Source organism: Papio anubis, chromosome 5 (genome assembly GCF_008728515.1).
Source record: "Papio anubis isolate 15944 chromosome 5, Panubis1.0, whole genome shotgun sequence".
In the NCBI taxonomy this organism is placed as follows: Eukaryota; Metazoa; Chordata; class Mammalia; order Primates; family Cercopithecidae; genus Papio; species Papio anubis.
Window position 1 is genome coordinate 68,592,320 of NC_044980.1, and position 20,401 is coordinate 68,612,720.

At 36.5% G+C, this 20,401-nt stretch overlaps 2 protein-coding genes across 10 annotated transcripts in view; one reads left to right on the plus strand and one right to left on the minus strand.

Moving 5' to 3' along the window:
• Positions 1 to 20,401, plus strand: part of POLK (DNA polymerase kappa) — an 89,077-nt gene that overhangs the window by 51,820 nt on the left and 16,856 nt on the right. For 7 of the 9 annotated variants that reach the window (XM_003899826.5, XM_021939465.2, XM_017959649.3 and 4 more), the window contains 6 exons: positions 4,820 to 4,972; positions 9,086 to 9,217; positions 12,114 to 12,267; positions 16,610 to 16,849; positions 18,669 to 18,793; positions 20,142 to 20,308. In XM_003899826.5, the coding sequence (XP_003899875.3) occupies positions 4,820 to 4,972; positions 9,086 to 9,217; positions 12,114 to 12,267; positions 16,610 to 16,849; positions 18,669 to 18,793; positions 20,142 to 20,308 (971 nt within the window). Of the gene's footprint in view, positions 1 to 4,819; positions 4,973 to 5,445; positions 5,485 to 6,918; positions 7,843 to 9,085; positions 9,218 to 12,113; positions 12,268 to 16,609; positions 16,850 to 18,668; positions 18,794 to 20,141; positions 20,309 to 20,401 lie in introns of those variants that run through there. The other 2 variants (XM_021939466.2, XM_021939467.2) reach the window with 2 other exon arrangements.
• Positions 8,037 to 8,411, minus strand: LOC108586323 (60S ribosomal protein L39). The gene has a single exon (XM_017959651.1). The coding sequence runs from the start codon at positions 8,387 to 8,389 to the stop codon at positions 8,234 to 8,236; it is 156 nt and encodes a 51-aa protein (XP_017815140.1). The 5' UTR covers positions 8,390 to 8,411; the 3' UTR covers positions 8,037 to 8,233.

Sequence of the window (20,401 nt, forward strand, 5' to 3'; positions counted from 1 at the left end):
TTTGCAGTGACTGATACCAGTTTTTCCTTTCCATATTTAGTGCTTCCTTCAGGAGCTCTTGTAAGGCAGGCCTGGTGGTGACAAAATTCCTCAGCACTTGCTTGTCTGTAAAGAATTGTATTTCTTCTTCACTTACAAAGCTTAGTTTGGCTGGATATGAAATTCTGGGTTGAAAATTCTTTAAGAATGTTGAATGTTGGCCCCCACTCTCTTCTGGCTTGTAGGGTTTCTGTAAAGAGATCTGCTGTTATTCTGATGGGCTTCTCTTTGTAACCCGACCTTTGTCTCTGGCCTACCCTTAACATTTTTTCCTTCATTTCAACCTTGGTGAATCTCATGATTATGTGTCTTGGGGTTGCTCTTCTCAAGGAGTATCTTTGCGGTTTTCTTTTGAATGTTGGCCTGTCTTGCTAGGTTGGGGAAGTTCTGGATAATATCCTGAAGAGTGTTTTCCAACTTCGTTCCATTCTCCCCATCACTTTCAGGTACACCAATCAAATGTAGGTTTGGTCTTTTCACATAGTCCCATATTTCTTGAGGCTTTGTTCGTTCTTTTTATGCTTTTTCTCTACTCTTGTCTTCACACTGTATTTGATTAAATTGATCTTCAATCTCTGATACCCTTTCTTTCGCTCATCAATTCAGCTATTGATACTTGTGTATGCTTCTCGAAGTTTTTGTGCTGTGTTTTTCAGCTCTATCAGGTCATTTATGTTCTTCTCAAAACTGGTTATTCTAGTTAGCAGTTCCTGTAACCTTTTATCAAGGTTCTTAGCTTCCTTGCATTGGGTTAGAACATGCTCCTTTAGCTCGGAGGACTCTGTTATTACCCACCTTCTGAAGCCTACCTCTGTCAATTTGTCAAACTCATTCTCCATCCAGTTTTATTTCCTTGCTGGCATGGAGTTGTGATCCTTTGGAGGAAAAGATATGTTCTGTTTTTTGGAATTTTCAGCCTTTTTGCACTGTTTTTTCCTCGTCTTTGTGGATTTATCCACCTTTAGTCTTCGATGTTGGTAACCTTTGGATGGGGCTTTTGCGTGGTCATCCTCTTTGTTGATGTTGATGCTGTTGCTTTCTGTTTTTTAGTTTTCCTTCTAGCAGGACCCTCTTCTGAAGTTCTGCTGGAGTTTGCTGGAGGTCTACTCCAGACCCTGTTTGCCTGGGTGTCACCAGCAGAGGCTGCAGAACAGCAAAGCTTCCTGCCTGCTCCTTCCTCTGGAAGCTTTGTCCCAGAGGGGTACCACCAGATGCCAGCTGGAGCTCTCCTGTATGAGGTGTCTGTTGACCCCTACCATCAGGAGGCATTGGAATCAGGGACCCACTTGAGGAGGCAGTCTGTTCCTTAGCAGAGCTTGAGCGCTCTGCTGGGCAATCTGCTGCTCTCTTCAGAACCAGCAGGCAGGAATGTTTAAGTCTGCTGAAACTGCGCCACAGCTGCCCCTTTCCCCAGGTGCTCTGTCCCAGGGAGATGGGAATTTTATCAATAAGCCCCTGACGGGTTGCTGCCTTTCTTTCAGAGATGCCCTGCCCAGAGAGGAGGAATCTAGAAAGGCAGTCAGGCTACAGTGGCCTTGCCAAGCTGTGGTGGGTTCCACCCAGTTCGAACTTCCCGCTGGCTTTGTTTACGCTGTGAGGGGAAAACCTCCTACACAAGCCTCAGTAATGGCAGATGCTCCTCCCTTCACCAAGCTGGAGCATCCCAGGTCGACTTCAGTCTGCTGTGCCAGCAGCGAGAATTTCAAGCCAGTGGATCTTAGCTTGCTGGGCTCTGTGGGCATGGGATCCACTGAGCTAGACCACTCGGCTCCCTGGCTTCAGCCCCGTTTCCTGGGGAATGAACAGTTCTCTCTCTCTGGTGTTCCATCACCACTGGGGTATGAAAGAAACCTCCTGCAGCTAGCTCAGTGTCTGCCCAAATGGCCACCCAGTTTTGTGCTTGAAACCCAGGGCCCTGGTTGTGTAGGCACCCAGTGGAATCTCCTGGTCTCCAGGTTGTGAAGACAGTGGGAAAAGCATAATATCTAGGCCGGATAGCACCATCCCTCACTAACAGCACAGTCCCTCATGGTTTCCCTTGGCTAGGGGAGGGAGTTCCCAGACCCCTCATGCTTCCTGGGTGGGTCAACATCCCACCTTGCTTCTCCTAGCCTTTCTTGGCCTGCATCCACTTTCTAATCAGTCCCAGTGAGATGAGCCGAATACCTCAGGTGGAAATGCAGAAATCACCCACCTTCTGCCTTGGTCTCAACTGGGAGCTGCAGACAGGAACTGTTCCTATTCGACCATCTTGCCCGGGAATCCCAAAAGCCGTTACTCTTAACCAGTGTGACACACACTAGTTTTGAGCAGTAGCAAAAAGAACAATGTGCGTGTTGGAGACTCAGATAAGAACTTGAAAGTCTTGGAAAATGGAAGAAAGGACAATATGAATGGGGATTGAAGAAACTTTTAAAAGCAGTAGTGGCATGCATCTGGTTGATGTAGAAAGAGAAGAGTTCAGACAAAGGTGACTAATGAGAGATAGTAAAAGGAAAGTAGAATGTATGAGTCATGCAGTGGGGAGATTTCCTTTTGGCAACTACTCTTGCTTTAAGCACAAAAAAAACAGAATAGCTTGCTGAAGACATTTTTATAGCATTAATATATGAGTCTGAGGAGAATTTTTTCCCATTTGACTTGCTTTCTATTCATCATCTTTTTCTTTCCTAGATGATTCCATGTCAAGGTATTTCAGATGCCACTTTCTTATTCTCATGTGACTGTTATATCTTAGGTATATTTTCTGGATTAAAATAGAGTAGTTTTTAGTTTACGTTTGTTTTTATTAATCTCCATAATTTGTTTACATGTGGTCATGATGCTATTCTCTGGTTCAGAATTGAGGTACTAAAAGAAGTAGGTTTTAATTAGCATGTTAAATTATAGTAATGTTGAAAGGTTCCATTTATTACGTATGGGATTTTACTGTAGGAAGTTAGTCTTCTTCAAGATTTTTCTACTAGTACTGCTTTCACTTTTTAAACCAACTTTAATATACTGCTGTAAATTCATAATTTTTCTCCTTCTAGTCTCCCCTCCCCATCTCTCTTGTGAGAAAATAATTTGAAGTCAGATAAGGTCTTTCTTCTGAAGGAACTGACAATTTAGTATCTAACACAATAAGTGCCATGCAAGAGCAGGGAAACGAGGAATATTAAATTCTGTGGCACAGAGGACAGACATTCTATTAAGATACCAAAATATATTTCAGCTGATCCTTGAAGGCTTGTGACAGAGCTCGGAAAGGCACGGTAGACAGAGGAACAGCCTGAGGAAGGCATAGAGCAACCCAGGTCATTCAGTGAGCTGTAGCCTAAACAAGGGGGAGCCTTCTACAGATTTCACTGTACCTCCTGGAGACAAACATGAGTCAGGGTGATTGCTTCTAAAAGAGGAGTTATAGGTTTAACCTGTGACTAGTGTGCAGCTGGTGTCTCTATAACACTAAGAAGGAAGGACATAAAAAAAGTTCTGCAGAATGGAGGCAAAGCTGGAGTCCAACATGAGGGAAAAAACATATACACCTATAGCTCTCCACCTTTGAGAAAACTTGCTAGAGGGAACTCCACATGACAGAAGTTATTTCCATTCCACAGATCACCCCAGTTGCTCATTGCTGGCTGTTTTTCTCTCAGTTTTTGATGTTTTATTATGCAGCTATCCATTGATCCTTTTAGTGATAGATGCATTTATTGAACTTGTGCCATGTACCAGATACTGTTCTATGTTCTGTATGTTTTCCAGCTTATTTAATAGCTTTCTTCTCTTATGATTTTACTTTAATGGTCTTGGTAACTTCCCTGTGTTGCATAGATCACAGCTGTTACACAGCCACCCCCAGCTGCAGGGTAAGCTGGGTAAGTGAGTATTTAGCCTTTCTTGCCTTGATAGTGGAGGCCGGCCACAAAAATGGAAGTTAGAAATGAGTATGTCTGCTACATAATCACTTTTCTTACTTGCTTCCTTTGTTTAGTCTATCTCCTTTCATTTCTTTCTTGTAAATCTAACTCTTTTTCTCTGAAGAAACTAAAATTCTTTAAAGATTAAGAATCTTCACTATTATATTTGACATATAAAAGTTCATAAAGAATAAATTACAGCTTGGGTTTTAAATTTTACTTGTATAGATTAACATCAAATTTTAGCATTATAAAAGCAATTCTACAGAGGGAACATTTACATTATGCTTCAGTATCTTCAGTTGTACCTTACTGTTCAGCATAAACATCATATGCCAAAGAGGTATAATCTTTTGTTGTATATTTCCTTTGTTGATTTTTAAAGACATTATTATTATGAATCAAATGGCAGTTGTTTATTTTACCTACAGTGAAGCTTTTAGTTATAGTGAGTTGAACTCCAAATTTATAAAGCAGTAGAATCATTTAATAAAAGCAGTTGGATTAGCTCATTCATTCATTAAATATTAAGTTCCTGTTATGTGCCTGAGGGTATGGAGAGATGAAAGAGTTGGTAGGGAATGATATTTGAGGATAGGCTGTCTCTATGAAAATAAAAGCAATTACCAATTTTAATTTAAAAATAAAATATACATAGATAAACACTTATAAATAGTAATAAAATATAAACCCATAAACACTCATGAACAACAAAATACACACCCATAAAAGTAAATGGATGGGTGGATGGATGGATGGATGAATGGGTGTGTGGACAGAGACTGATAGACACTTAATAAATTAAGATTAATGTTGTAGTTAATGGTGTTTCAATATTATGTTGTCTAAAAGTATGTTAACTTTTTTAAAAAATTAAGGTTGACAGATTTGCAATGGAATTAGAACAAAGCCGAAATTTGAGCAATACCATAGTGCACATTGACATGGATGCTTTCTATGCAGCTGTAGAAATGAGGGACAATCCAGAATTGAAGGATAAACCTGTCGCTGTAGGATCAATGAGTATGCTGGTAAGTAAAGATCAAAGACAAAAAGGAAATTTTATAACATATTCAAGTAAGCTTTACTGTTTCATGAAGGGGGAATTCTTTATTGAGGTCTACCAGTTTGCTGAGTATTTTTCCGGGTGCCTTATATATGACTCAATTACTGAATCCTTTCAACATACTTTAAGGCAGGGGACTCCTGCCCCTGGTTCACAGATTGGTATTGGTCCATGGCCTGTTGGAAACTGGACCTCGCAACAGAAGGTGAGCATCAGACAAGCGAACGAAGCTTCATCTGTATTTACAACCACTTCCCATCACTTGCAGTATGCCCGAACTCGGTCAGATCAGTTGTGGCACTGGATTCTCATAGGAGCACAAACCCTGTTGTGAACTGCGCATGTGAGGGATCCAGGTTACATACTCATTATGAGAATCAAATGCCTGATGAAGTGTCACTGTCTCCCATCACCCCCAGATGGGATTGTCTAATTGCAGGAAAACAAGCTCAGGGCTCCAATTGATTCTATATCATGGTGAGTTGTATAATTATTTCATTATATATTACAATGTAATTATAATAGGAATAAAGTGCACAATAAATGTAACTTGCTTGAATCATCGCGAAACCATCGCCCCACCAGTCCGTGGAAAAATTGTCTTCCACAAAACCAGTCTCTGGTGCCAAAAAGGTTAGGAACTGCTGCTTTAAGGTACTAGTTTTTATTTCCATTTGGCAAAAAAGAAAACTCAGAGAGATGCTTAATAACTTGGCCAGAGTTACAAACCTAGTAACTTCCATGGCAAATTAAATTTTTCCATAAGTAACCATTCTAGTTAAAGAGAGTTGAATAAGAAAGCAAAGGAAATGTTATTGTAAGGTATTAATAGAGATTTTCAAACTGGTCTGCAGGCCAAATCCAGCTTTTTATTGGAGCAAAGTCACACCCGTTTATTTATTACTATTGTTGCACTAAAAGAGCAGAGTTCAATAATTCAGTGATCTGCAAAGCCTAAAATGATTACTATCTGGACTTTCACAGAAAAGAAAAGGTTTGCCAACCCTAGTTCTGGAATAATGTATTTCATTAATAGAGTACATTTAGAATGCAGTTAAATTGTTTCTCCCATGACTTAGAACTTTGCTTTTCTGATTACTGTGTTGCTGTTCCTTTTTACACTCTAACTTTAGAAGGTAAAAATGACCAGGATAGCTATGTGTGGCTGAAAGTGTGTTGGGAATTAAAAGTAGCAACTGAAATAGATGGGCTTTGGTACTTAAAAAGTATTAGATAAACAAGAAGAGTTCTTCTCTGTTCCTAACTCCTTCCCATGCCTTAGATAGCTACAAAACTAATTCTTACTGAGTGATTATTTTATTATAAAACTATAATCTGTTTGTTTTTTATCTCTGCCTCTGTGAGTATGCAGGCAACTGATAACTCTGTTTCCAAACCACTGTTTTTTGAAAGGAAACTCCCCTTTCCTACAAATCATCAATAAATATTTCAAAAAAATATATTTACTTTTATTAAGATGTAACACCATAAATTTATGTATGTTTATGTATGTGTATACATACAAACTTGCTGTAGCCATGTTAAAGCTAAACCGACTGCTTTTGAAATCTACAAAATATTTTCTTTCCTACAGTTTCTGTCCTCCTAAAAATCAGTTATTGTTTCTAAATTCAAAATTACTATTTGTTATATTTAAACAAAGATTACTCCCTTTGTATGTTGAACAAATAGGTTTCCCTTTTTTTTTTTTTTTGAGACGGGGTCTTGCTCTGTCGCCCAGGCTGGAGTGCAGTGGCCGGATCTCGGCTCACTGCAAGCTCCGCCTCCCGGGTTTACGCCATTCTCCTGCCTCAGCCTCCCGAGTAGCTGGGACTACAGGCACCCGCCACCTCGCCCGGCTAGTTTTTTGTATTTTTTAGTAGAGACGGGGTTTCACCGTGTTAGCCAGGATGGTCTCGATCTTCTGACCTCGTGATCCGCCCGTCTCGGCCTCCCAAAGTGCTGGGATTACAGGCTTGAGCCATCGCGCCCGGCGGTTTCCCTTCTAATAAGCATAACTTTTTGTCCTATTAAACATATAAAAGTATATCTACAAATTAATGGGAGTCGTTTCATTATTCCTACTGATAGAATTCTTTTTTGGTGAATTTGATGGATTTTTGAAATGTTCTAACTTGGCACTGAGAATTGCAACTGAGATCGTATAGCAGTTATCTATTGCTGCATAACAGCTTCCCGCAGTATTTAGTGGATAGCCAAAATTTATTAGCTTATGATTCTGTAATTTAAGCAGAGTGCAATGGCGATGGCTCAACCCTGCTCTACCTGGATTTGGCTAGGGCAATTTAACTGAGGTTAAAAAATCCAAGATGGCTTCATTCACATGTCTGGCACTTGGACTGAGGAGATCGGAATGGATTCCAGCTTCAGAACTTTCTCCTCTCCATTGATGCTTCAACATTGAGTAATCTACCCCGAAATATTTACAATGGTTGCTGGATTACTAAAAGCAAAAACTTAGGTTTCGGAACGCAGTGTCACTTCCCTCACATTATTTTCATCTAACCAAGTCACAAGGCAAGTCACATGGCATGAGGAACTAGAACCCACTTTTGATAAGAGTCACTGTAAAGTGTTGTGGCTGTGATCTACAATATACCACAAATTTAAAAGTTAGAGAAATTCTTATTTAAAAGTTTGTATCTCCTCTACTATAGATCTAGCTTTTATGTCAATTCTATTAAACTTATTTACTAAAGCATTGGTTTTGTTTCTAGTGCTATCCACATTTTCTGTTTCAGAACACTGACTAAGGATTAGTATAGTTCTGAGTACTATCAAGATGTTTTAAGTGCCATTTGAAAATCATTAGAGGTAAATTCATATTATCGTGAAATAATTCCTTCATTTGATTCTGTTTTGCATTTCTTTAAAATTTCACTTGAGATTCCAAATAAGGATTTAATTTGTGATAGAATTTGTTTTATAAATAGTCCTACGGTCTACCACGTTCACATAGACTTTCATCAGATATCATCATCAACAGGATTTAATAAGCAATATTCTCCTTTTTTTTTTTTTTTTTTTGAAATGAAAGGCCTCACATATTTATTACTGAACCCAGCCAACCAACGCATTCATAATAGATTCAGAGAGGAAAATATGTCGAACTCTCCAGAGAGTGGTGACATTTTCAGTTTGATATGGTAATATGATCGTGACCTTCAGACAGCACAAATATATGTGCCATCTCATGTGCAATTCCTTATAGACCCAGCTTGGTTCTTCTCCAGTGTCTCCTTTTGGAGTTGTACCTTATTTTATTTCCAGTTTTCATCCGAATCCACTGGGGAATGGGACGATTTTGCTTTTGTTTCTTGGCCAGGAATCGCTTAATCCTGAAAGTCTTGTGAGAAGACATGGCGAGAAGTGGAGGCAAGAACCAATATTCTCCTTTTTACTCTCATACTTTTGTAGTTCCATCTCCTAGTCAAAATGTTTTCAGCAAAAAAGATAATTAAGCCTTAAGAAAAAAACCTTAATTTCTAAACTTATTTTAAGCTTTAATCACTTCATTTTGGAGACTTAATTTGGCTGACCACATAGTAGACCTTTTATTTTTGTTCTAGATGAAGTTTCCAAAATCCCAAATAGAGCAAATTCCAAAAGTTTACTATTATACTATACTATTACTTTCTATAATGTAACGTCTTTACTATTTGTATACTATTATTTTATGACTATTCTGTACAACTTACTATATTACTACTTTCATGTAACATAACTCACCATCATTCAAACTTTGATATTCATTCTATAACAAGTATGCCTTAAAACCAATGACGTTTAGTTAGTAGAAATTTAAAAAAATCTTTTTATTAGCACAGTCTTGTTTATATCTGGTATCGCATTATAAATATAGGGATAGTAATGGGAGAGGGTCATGGTATCAAAATACTGTGACAGAATAAGTCAAAACTTGGATTAAAACAGAGGCCTATAAATGAAATTTCCTTGAATTGAAAAGGCACATATTAATGTATTTCCTATGAATGCATTGATCAATATGTCCATTTAGGTTTGTATATTTTTTTCCATGTGGTCCAATATCTTTCAGTCTACTTCAAATTACCATGCAAGGAAGTTTGGTGTTCGTGCAGCCATGCCAGGATTTATTGCTAAGAGACTCTGCCCACAACTTATAATAGTGCCCCCAAACTTTGACAAATACCGAGCTGTGAGTAAAGAGGTAAGTTAATGTCTCACCCCTACTTTAGGCTTTCACTGATTTCCTGTCACCTGCAGAGTCAAGTCTGAGTGCCTTAGCACATAGGATTTGGTCTTAGCTTACGCTTTCAGTCGAGCCTCCTATCACTTCTTCAGCTTGTATATTGAATACTGAGCTGCATATAGTATCCAGAATACATCATTCTTTTTCCCAATTATTTGCCTTTCCATGCAGTTTTCATTTGCTTAGAAAACTCTTCCCATTTCCTCCAACTTTGAACTGCCTTAATGATAATATAAAATTAAATTTAGCTCTTTTTTCTTAATGTACAATATACATTTTTTCTAGAACCACATTTTATTAATAACTTACAGAATCTACTCATCATTAATGTCAACCTATTATCTGAATAATTATTTGTTAATGTTGTTAAACAGTGACAAAATTCATGTATTTTGATTAGCCTGCTTTTCTTGCCCTATAATCATTTACTGTCTAAGACTGATAATTGAAAAGGGGGTAATCCATTGCTTTGAAAAGGATCTTTGAAGTAGATTTGATTATTTACTAAAATTGCCAAACTGTCATATGTGAAAACTTTCATTTTTTCTATTTTTTATGACAAGTGGTTTATCATGCAGTGCTGGAATAAAATTTTAGACTGCTATATCAAATACTTTTAGACTGCTGTAGTAAAATGTGTTTAAGACTACTGTCTGAATGGAAACACTTAAAAAACTGTGGCCTAATACTTATTACTCTTTTGTTATGCCAGGGGTCTTTAAATTCACCCCTCTTATTTTTATTCCACCTCATTTTCCCGAGAAATGACACTATTCCAAGTTTAAACACAGGTTTGTTTTTTTTTCTCTCCAAGGCGGTCTGTGACAGCAAGTGCTTTGTGTATACCTCTGAAAAGGCAGTGTAGGAGAGGGGAGCACACTCACATTTGGTTACTGTTTATCTCTTTCATTGTATTCCTTATTAAAAAGAGATAAAATACTATCATAAATATAGCGTTTTAAGAAGTTTTAAAAATCCTACAAAAATTTAGTAAGAGAAGGCATTCTTTAAAGTCGTGCTTTAACTCAGCAATACTTCTGGCAGTATGCCAGTGAAAACCAAAGTGTTTTTAGTTATTTTAGTCTGGTTACTTATGTAAGTCAGAGAACTCTTCAAATTTGAGCCGGATCTAGCTAGTTTATTTGCAGATAACAAATGAGTTCTTATGTGTAAATGAACTATAGAACAAATTCATCACTGCCTATGGATACATTAATATTCATGACTTGGTTAGAAAGTTTAAGAAAAAGCCCTCCCTATTTTTTGAGACAGGGTCTCACCCCATAGCCCAGGCTCAATGCTGTGACTCGATCATACCTCACTGTAACCTTAAACTCTTGAATTAAGCAATCCTCTGGCCTCATCCTCCTGAGTAGCTAGAATGACAGGCATGCATCACCACACCCTCCTAATTTTAAAATTTTTTTGCAGAGATAGGGTTTCGCTATGTTGCTCAGGCTAGGTTTAAACTCCTGGCCTCAGAAAATTATCTTGCCCAGGCCTCCCAAAGTGCTGGGATTACAGGCATGAGCCACCATGCCCAGCTAGCCATTTTTGTTTTATCCAAGATATTGGAGCTTTAAGTGCTTGATTTTTACTGGAACATGTCTCTTTTAATTCTTATAGCAATATCCTATGTAAAGGAAGTTAATAAATACTCAACAGTGTCTCTAGGGAGTACTTCTCATTCAGAATCTTAGTTGGCTGCCAGTTACAGACTTCACAGGGTTTCATTTTCATTGGAAAGATTCTATTTGAGCACATTATAACAAGAACAAAGCTAATTAAGGCACTCTCTGAGTAAAACTTGGCCAAGTTTATATCACCATTTTCTAAAATTCCCTTTGACTCAGCTGTTCATAATTATATTAAGCTAAAAAGCTTTCTTTTTATAAAACAAGAAACAGTTTTCTTGTGATACAGTAGACAGTTTTAAAAGCTAAATGGAAGCATAGCATAATTCAGCAAATATATTTTCTAATACACATTTTTTTTTTGAGGCATGGTCTCACTCAGTCACCCAATCTGGAAAATATGCATATTATATTGACAACCATTGCCTCTAATTATAGCTAATACTTAAGTGGTTAGAAAAAAAAGTCATAGTTTTATGTAATAACACTATCTTATATAAAAGGCGTTTCTGAATTATAGCAACTATAATTCTAATCTTTATATGTATTTCTTTTATCCTAAGATGTAACTCCAGACTTTTCCCCATCATTTAAGGTAATCATGGAAGTACACTATAGATTTGTCATTTTTTTCCATTCCAGATCTTAATAAGTAACAGGAAATAGAGAACATTCATTTTCCTGTATGGATTAATGCATTAATTAATGTTAAGTGGACTTTTATGTGCATGTTATAATTAATTGAAATATTTTCTAAAGCAACATAGTACCTTTATATAAGATTATTCCTTTTTAAAATGAACCAAAAACAATAAATCACAAAAGGCAGGAGGGAATAGAATCCTATCATTCCCACTTCAGCTTCTGACGAGCTACCTAAATTTAACCTTAACCGTTTTTTTGTATGTGCCTACCAGATAATGTTGTCTGAGATTTATTTGAATTGCTTATTATAACTAGATATAGGTAGCTAAATAGAGATTGTATCAAATGAAGCTATTTTGTGGTCTTCTGCCTTCATGGTCTATTTTAATACACAAAGAAATTTTGAAAATATTCCCTGATAGTGGATTATTTATTCCTTAAATCCACGAGCTATTGACTGCAGGATTGTTACTGTAGTTGCAAACTAAGAATATTAACGTTTCTTATCAGCTACATATGACAGAAGAAATTTGCTATCACAGCAAAATTTAAACTTCTTTTTGTTTCCTTTGAAGGTTAAGGAAATACTTGCTGATTATGATCCCAATTTTATGGCCATGAGTCTTGATGAAGCCTACTTGAATATAACAAAACACTTAGAAGAAAGACAAAATTGGCCTGAGGATAAAAGAAAGTATTTCATCAAAATGGGAAACTCTGTAGAAAATGGTAAGCAACTTATTAAGACTATCAAACCAAGAAGCAGTGAAAAAAAAAACCCACAACTCTTTGAATTGATCCAATTAATTTATTAGCCTGTATAGGTAGAAGGCATAGATGTACCTTTATAAAAATGTAAAATCAGAAAATTTTTAAAATACCGTGGGTTTTCTGCATTAAACATGTAGAATATCACATATAAACGAAATGTGATTGTTAAATCTCTAAGCTTAAGAGTCTGCAGAATCCCTGAACAAAGTAATTTTATAGCAGTTATTTTCCTAAGGTCTAACTAAGAGTTTGGATGGCATTGAAGCTGAGGAAGTTATCTGTTTAAAGTGGCCTTTTGTTGTTGTTAGAAAAGACTAGCCTCAAGCATATCAAAACATTGGATGATTCTATTTTTCTTCATTTTCCTAATTTTCCTAATAATCTAATTATTATAGCAATTAGAACGTTTTTAACTCTGCCAAAATTAATGACTTCTCACTCCCTTCTTTGCCTTACACTGTATAATTTCAAGACTCCAGGGTTTTTTTTTTTTTTTTTTAAATCCCTTTATTACCTATCCAAAAGCAATGCCAAGAAACATGCAGATATTACACATACTGCTTTCAACATTTTGTCAAAGGTATGATTATATCTGAGATGTCCTGGACCCCTGAACAAAGTTCACCTGGATGAAAAAGTGACACAGAAGGGTTTGCTCACAACCCACGGGAACATTTCATGTGCACAACTCTGCTTCAGACGGGCCAGACAGTGCTGGGGAGACCTGTTTGTAACTTTCCCTGAAGCAAAACTGGTAGATCCCCAATGACATTAATCTAACTCTCTCACATTGTTTGTGACTCACATCATTTGGAGCAAGTTTAATATGGGCACCAACTCACAACTTCATTACCTTATTTAAAGCCCTAAGGGATTGGTCTCTCTTTTCTTTTATAGGAACATTAAACAATAATCATCATTTCTGGACACAGAGGCATAGAGCAAAAGGTTTTCCTTATTTGGTGTAACTTTATTGTTTGAGGATGTGGTACATAAAACCTGATGTCACTTTGTATAAAATCTTACTTTATTAATTCCTTACTTTCACAAGAGAAGGAGGGAATATCATTAAATAATTATGTCAAAGCATCCCCTGAGGGCCTCCCATAACAATTACTTGCATGATATGTTTTAAAATTTTTACATTGGGATTAAAGTAAATATTTTCATTTTCTACTAATTTTTTTTTTTTTTTTTTTTGAGATAGAGTCTCACTCTGTTGCCCAGGCTGGAGTGCAGTGGCATGGTCTCAGCTCACTGCGGTCTCTGCCTCCTGGATTCAAGCAGTTCTCCTGCCTCAGTCTCCTGAGTATCTGGGATTAGAGGTGCCTGCCACCACACCTGGCTAGTTTTTTGTATTTTTAGTAGAGGTGGAGTTTCACCATGTTGGCCAGGCTGATCTCAAACTCCTGACCTCAGGTGATCTGCCCGCCTCAGTCTCCCAAAGTGCTAGGATTACAGGCGTGAGCCACCACGCCCGGCCTACTAATGTTCTTTTCATTTCTTATAATGTCCAAACTCACTATGAGTATGTGAGTTTTTAATATCTATTGCTTTTAACATATTTACTTGTACAGCGCCCTCTTCATGTATTTTCATATTCCTAAGCAATTGGAATAGTTTAAATTTTCTTCTCATGTATAAATACCTGTGGGCTGGACTTTCAGGCATGTCTCATCTCACATCATGCCATGGGAAATTGTCAATAGTGCATTGACTGTGGCAGGCAATTGATATATCTTCCTCTAAAGTCCAAGACATTTTTTTGCTGTTTCCCCATTTTCTAAAAGGTGTTTGTCTTTGGAAATATATTGCTAACTACCATCTCTACATACAAATAAAATTTTTAAATGTTTACTCTCCCATCTAAATCTGGATGGTGAGTGCCAGATAATAAAAGAAACTGAAATGCCATACACTTTTTAGCGCTTGTCATTCAAATGAAATGCTTTAATCCTAGTGTTACATTCTGATTACCTCAGTTATGGGGATTATAAAGATGTTTCTGACACAAAGCAAATAAGAAACTAGTCCAACTGTTGGTTGCACAACCAGGCCTCACAGAAAAGTAGAATGTAGTTCAGATTGAAAAGATACCTGAGCATTCTGCAGCAGCTCTGATAATGTACTAGAAGGCAGCATTCTTTGCTTCCTGCTGTATAATTCTGCTCTCACAGTGACTCACCTGAGGGCTGGGTGGTTGAGGCTTGAGGTACAAAACATGGCATAAAAAACTCGGCAGAAGGGACTTATGAATGTGACAGATAACTCATTTGGTTTGCAGTTTTTCTGTAGCTCTCTTTACCTTTACTTCTACCTATCCAGATGAGGAAAAGGTCTCCAGGTAGATACCATTTCAACTGTTTCACAGTCTTTTTTTTTTTTTTTTTTTTTTTTTTTTTTTTTTTTTTTTTTTTTTTTTGTTTAATTTTTCTAATTTTTTGTGAGATGGAGTCTCACTCTGTCACCCAGGCTGGAGTACAGTGGCACGGTCTCAGCTCACTGCAACCTCTGCCTTCTGGGTTGAAGTAATTCTCCTGCTCCAGCCTCCTGAGTAGCTGTGCACCACCATGCCTGGCTCATTTTTGTATTTTTAGTAGAGATGGGGTTTCGCCATCTTAGCCAGGCTGCTCTTGAACTCCTGACCTCAGGTGATCCGCCCACCTCAGCCTCCCAAAGTGCTGGGATTACAGACGTGAGCCACTGTGCCTGGCCTGTTTCCCCTCTGAATTGCTCTACATTTTAAAACCAGAATATTAAAAAGTGACAGGAACTGAAGCACATAAATATCAGCTAATGTAAGTTTGAAAATAAGGCTTATTGGCGAGGCAAGGTGGTTCACATTTATAATCCTAGCACTTTAGGAGGCTGAGGTGGAAGGATCAGTTGAGCCCAGGAGTTGGAGACCACCCTGGGCAAGATTGTGAAACCCTATCTTTACAAAAAAAGTATAAAATTAACTAGGTGTGATGGCTTGCGCCTGTAGTCCCAGCTACACTTCAGCCTGGGCAAGAGGGAGACCCTGTCTCAAAAAAAAAAAAAAAAAAAAAAATGGAGAGAAAGAAAATTGGCTTATTGTGTATGTGCCCTGGGAATTCAGATTTGGAAAACATCTGACTGAATTAACATCTATGACTTAATTCACACTACATATTTTAAATTTTTAAATTTATCAGATGTCTGTCATATTTATTTTATATTATTTTTAAATTTTTTTCCTAAACAGCCAAGTTCATTTTTCAAGTAATACACATTCATATGTGTCTTAAAACTAGAAATTTAATTTTTGCTTCTGCATTTACCTTAATTTGGAAAATATTTATATGTAATAAAATTATGAGATGGGATCAGAAAGCTTTTTTGCTAACCTTGGTTGTTACAAATGCATTTAAATTGTATTTCTTCTACATTAAGCCCAGAAAATAGGCTTTAATAGATTTGTTCATGGAGACATTTTTAGTATCAGTATAGATTTAAGTATATTTTATAGAGTCCATTTATGAAAAATATAAATATAAGGAGGTAATAACCAGATTGGTATTTTTACTTTACTTTGTAATAATAGTTTATAGCCTATTAATAATAACGTCTCTTTTTCTTAAACTTGGATCATCCAATCAGACCTTAAGAATTTGTATATTCAAAGCATAACTTTCAGAGGTAATTTCTATTTATTACAAATGTGCCCTTAATCAAAGTGATACTTCATAAACAAGCAAATCAAAATTAAAATCAGCATTTGAAAGAAGAAAATTCAGATTATTTTAAAATCTAAAAGTTTTCTTCCATGAATGAAGAAAAGTTAAGTGTTTTTCCTTCTAAAAACAAAACTTTATTTTCAGGTGTAATTATTATATATTGCTTAAATGCCTTTTTCCTCATTCCTAAATTCTAATTTTAGAAGATTCTTTTTCTTCCTAAAGGAGAATAAAGAAAAGATTTCCTTTTTTTTTTTTTTTTTTAAGGAAAAGGTAATGTGAACTGAAACCCAATTCTGAATTTCAATTAATTTAGGTATGAACATTAAAGAGTTTTACACAGAATATTTTCTTTAGTATTTATGTTGTGGAAATGGATAATAGTCTTGTTAGGAAAAATTCATAATCAGTGTTCTCTTTAACAGTTATAAAACAGTAAATGATAAATGATGGCATTTCTGATCTTAGATCCTAGAAACTAAGCTAAACTAGATTTTTTTTCTTTTTTTTTTTTTTTTTCAGAAATAATGTAGGGAAACCTAACTTATGAAGTATATACTTCTTAAAATAAACGTGAGTTATTGTTCCTGTTTATGATTTAGATAATCCAGGAAAGGAAGTTAATAAACTGAGTGAGCATGAACGATCCATCTCTCCACTACTTTTTGAAGAGAGTCCTTCTGATTTGCTGCCCCCAGGAGATCCTTTCCAAGTGAACTTTGAAGAACAAAACAGTCCTCAAATACTCCAAAACTCAATTGTTTTTGGAACATCAGCCGAGGAAGTGGTAAAGGAAATTCGTTTCAGAATCGAGCAAAAAACAACATTGACAGCCAGTGCAGGTATTTAAAAGGGTATTGGTGGCCACTATAGTTATAATTTTCAGACTGGCTAATTCAAGTGTAATATTAGTAGTTTCTCATTATAAAGTATTTAGTAACATTTTACTTATCTAGTCTTTGATTCAACTTCTAATGACTTTACCTATTCAGAATAGCTGTGAACCTAGTAAGTAAATTGGAGTTAAGCAGACTATGAGCCTGAAGAAAAAAGAGATTATAAATTTCTTTCTTTTTTTTTTTCTTTTTGAGATGGAGTCTTGCTCTGTCGCCCAGGTTGGAGTGCAGTGGGGCAATCTCATTCAGCTTATTGCAGCCTCTGCCTCCTGGATTCAAGCGATTCTCCTGCCTCAGCCTCCTGAGTAGCTGGGACTATAGGCGCATGCCGCCATGCCCGGCTAATTTTTTGTATTTTCAATAGAGACGGGGTTTCACCATGTTAGCCAGGATGGTCTTGATCTCCTGACCTCGTGATCCGCCCACCTTGACCTCCCAAAGTGCTGGATTACGGGTGTGAGCCACCATGCCCGACCCATAAATTTCATATAGCTATCTTTTTCTAGCACAAAATATATTTTTATTGTTTTTGCATGTAATACTTGATTATTAGTTTTTCCTTGGGATGTCCAAGATTACATTGCAGGAGAGAACCCGGATGGCCACAAGATAGGAGACAAAAGGAATACTAACTAGCAACATAGCAATCCAGGATCATCTGGTAAAGGAAAAACAAATTGACATATGTTGTTAACCCATGAGGCCATCACTGTCTCTTAGCATAATAACTATTATTCATCATGAGGACCCTGAACTATCTTGTAAAAGCCAAACTGTGATTAGGTAAATCTTTTCTTTCTACACCAAAACATGAGAATGAATAATGCATTTTAGGAAGATCTATATAACAATTGACATGAACTGTTTAATGAATCTATTTGAATATACCTATTTCAAATTATCTTAATCAGGATTCCTAGAAATTGTAAAACATCTTTCTGAAAAATAGTAATCTGTTCTGTGAATAACATAAAAAGGATACACCAATCTAATTATTATTTTAAATATACTATAACCAGAATCTTCGATTTTTTGCTTTATGTGGATAATCTATGCAAAAGACCTTTTCAAAGAGTAAACATCCACCCTAAATTATATTCTGGATCTTTTCTGAGAGGTAGATATAGAACCATTATAAAAACAATCTGGGCTGGGCATCATGGCTCACGCCTGTAATCCCAGCACTTTGGGAGGCTAAAGCTGGTAGACCACTTGAGGTCAGGAGTTCGAGACCAGCGTGACCAATATGGTGAAACCCCCGTCTCTACTGAAAATACAAAAATTACCCAGGCGTGGTGGTGCGTGCCTCTAATCCCAGCTACTTGGGAGGCTGAGACAGGAGAATAACTTGAACCCAGGAGGTGGAGGTTACTGTGAGCCAAGATCGCGCCACTGCCTCCAGCCTGGGTGACAGAGCAAGCCTCCATCTGGAAAAAATAAAAAATTCTGTATTCCTACTAAAGGTAGTAAGTAAACTAATAATTACACTTAATATTACTTAGCTCAGAAATTACTCTTACATTTTAAAATATCATGGAGAATTAAATATTTCTCATTTTTGCTGCCACAATAACTAGTACAATTTCTTTTCCTAAGACCATAGCAAGCCCTGGGGACATAGATGGTAATCAAATGTTATTTTTAAAGTAGCATTATATATCATTTGAGATTTTTCGCAATTAACATTTTTTTCTGTTTTGTTATTGCATTTTTAAAAGTCACACATATCAACTTCTTTGAGTCATCAGAGTATTCTTCTTTTAAGGCATTGCCCCAAATACAATGTTAGCAAAAGTATGCAGTGATAAAAATAAACCAAATGGACAATACCAAATTCTTCCCAATAGACAAGCTGTGATGGACTTCATCAAGGATTTACCCATTAGAAAGGTAAGATTTTTACATACAGTTTATTTTTGTATATGTCCTCTGAATTCTGAAGAGATACTATGTAGGTCAATAGTTAATCATTCTTTGCTAAAATGTTTTAAAACAATAGATAACAAGCAAGAACTATAATGGGTGATAGAATTTGAACTTGAAGAAACCTTTCTGTGAAACCCTAAAAGTGAGATTTAGCTTATTTGCTGTAAACTTTTAAGAAAGTAATAATCACAGATTTTTAAGTGAATTCCTGCCAAGGAGAAGAGAAATTAAAAGAGTATTTCTAACAGTCCCTTCATCTGTAACTTAGTGCTATCTTAGTTCTAAAGTCTAGATTGCTGCTAGATTAATGGGCATGATGCTTCAAAGAGATTTAGAATTTTAATTGTTTTTGACATAGAATAAACCAAAATATTTTGCCATTTTAAAAATGGTAAAATTATCCCTCAGGGGTTCCAGAAAGTGTATACTTTATTATTTTTTAGAGCTTCTAGATTTTTCTGCATATATATACTTTTTTTTCAATAATTGCACCATACACTACTGTATATGATCTAGGACTTTCTTTTCTCATTCAACATAATGTACATAAATGAATTTAAATATTTTTCAGTGCTCAGTATGTAATATATAGTGATTACTGACTAGTATATGTAAGGTGTAGCTGCAAAGCAGTGTTTTCCAATATGTTTTTCAAGTATGAATAGGTATTCCCTTTAAAAAGCTTCTGGGTTCAAATACCTTTGGAGTGTACTACTCTTGATGTGTCACTATGCATATTAATATATTAAAGATTCATAAATCTTGGAATAAAAAGTTTCACTTAAATTTGTTAATCCCACCATTCCCCAAGTTTATATGAACACAGCACTCCTTTTTTAATGCCTTTTGAACTTACATGAAGCCCTAGTTTAGTAAATGTGGTCAAAAAGTAATTAAAGCAGTTTTCCTGCATGACTTGTGAAGATAGTCACATTATTCGTACCTTTTATCGATTATAAAAGATAAAATGAGCACTTTGGGAAGCCAGGGTGGGCGGATCACCTGAGGTCAGGAGTTTGAGACCAGTCTGACCAACATGGAGAAACCCCATCTCTACTAAAAATACAAAATTAGCCGGGTATGGTGGCGCATGTCTGCAATTCCAGCTACTCAGGAGGCTAAGGCAAGAGAATCGCTTGAACAACCCAGGAGGCGGAGGTTGCCGACGTGGCGCCACTGCACTCCAGCCTGGGCAGCAAGACCGAGACTCCATTCCCCCTGCCCCCCCCAAAAAAAAGTGTAGTGAGATTGTAATCTCAATTTTTAGCTTAACTTTAAAATCTATTAATAATAAATATTGATTCTTTTCTAGGTTTCTGGAATAGGAAAAGTTACAGAGAAAATGTTAAAGGCCCTTGGAATTATTACATGTACGGAACTTTACCAACAGAGGGCATTGCTTTCTCTCCTTTTCTCTGAAACATCTTGGCATTATTTCCTTCATATCTCCTTGGGTCTAGGTTCAACATACCTGACAAGGTATCTATATGTATTGTCATTCTGCTTTTTCTTAACGTTTGCTGCAATATCAGTTTTAACCATTGAGATGAGGCTATCTGGATAACATGTTTT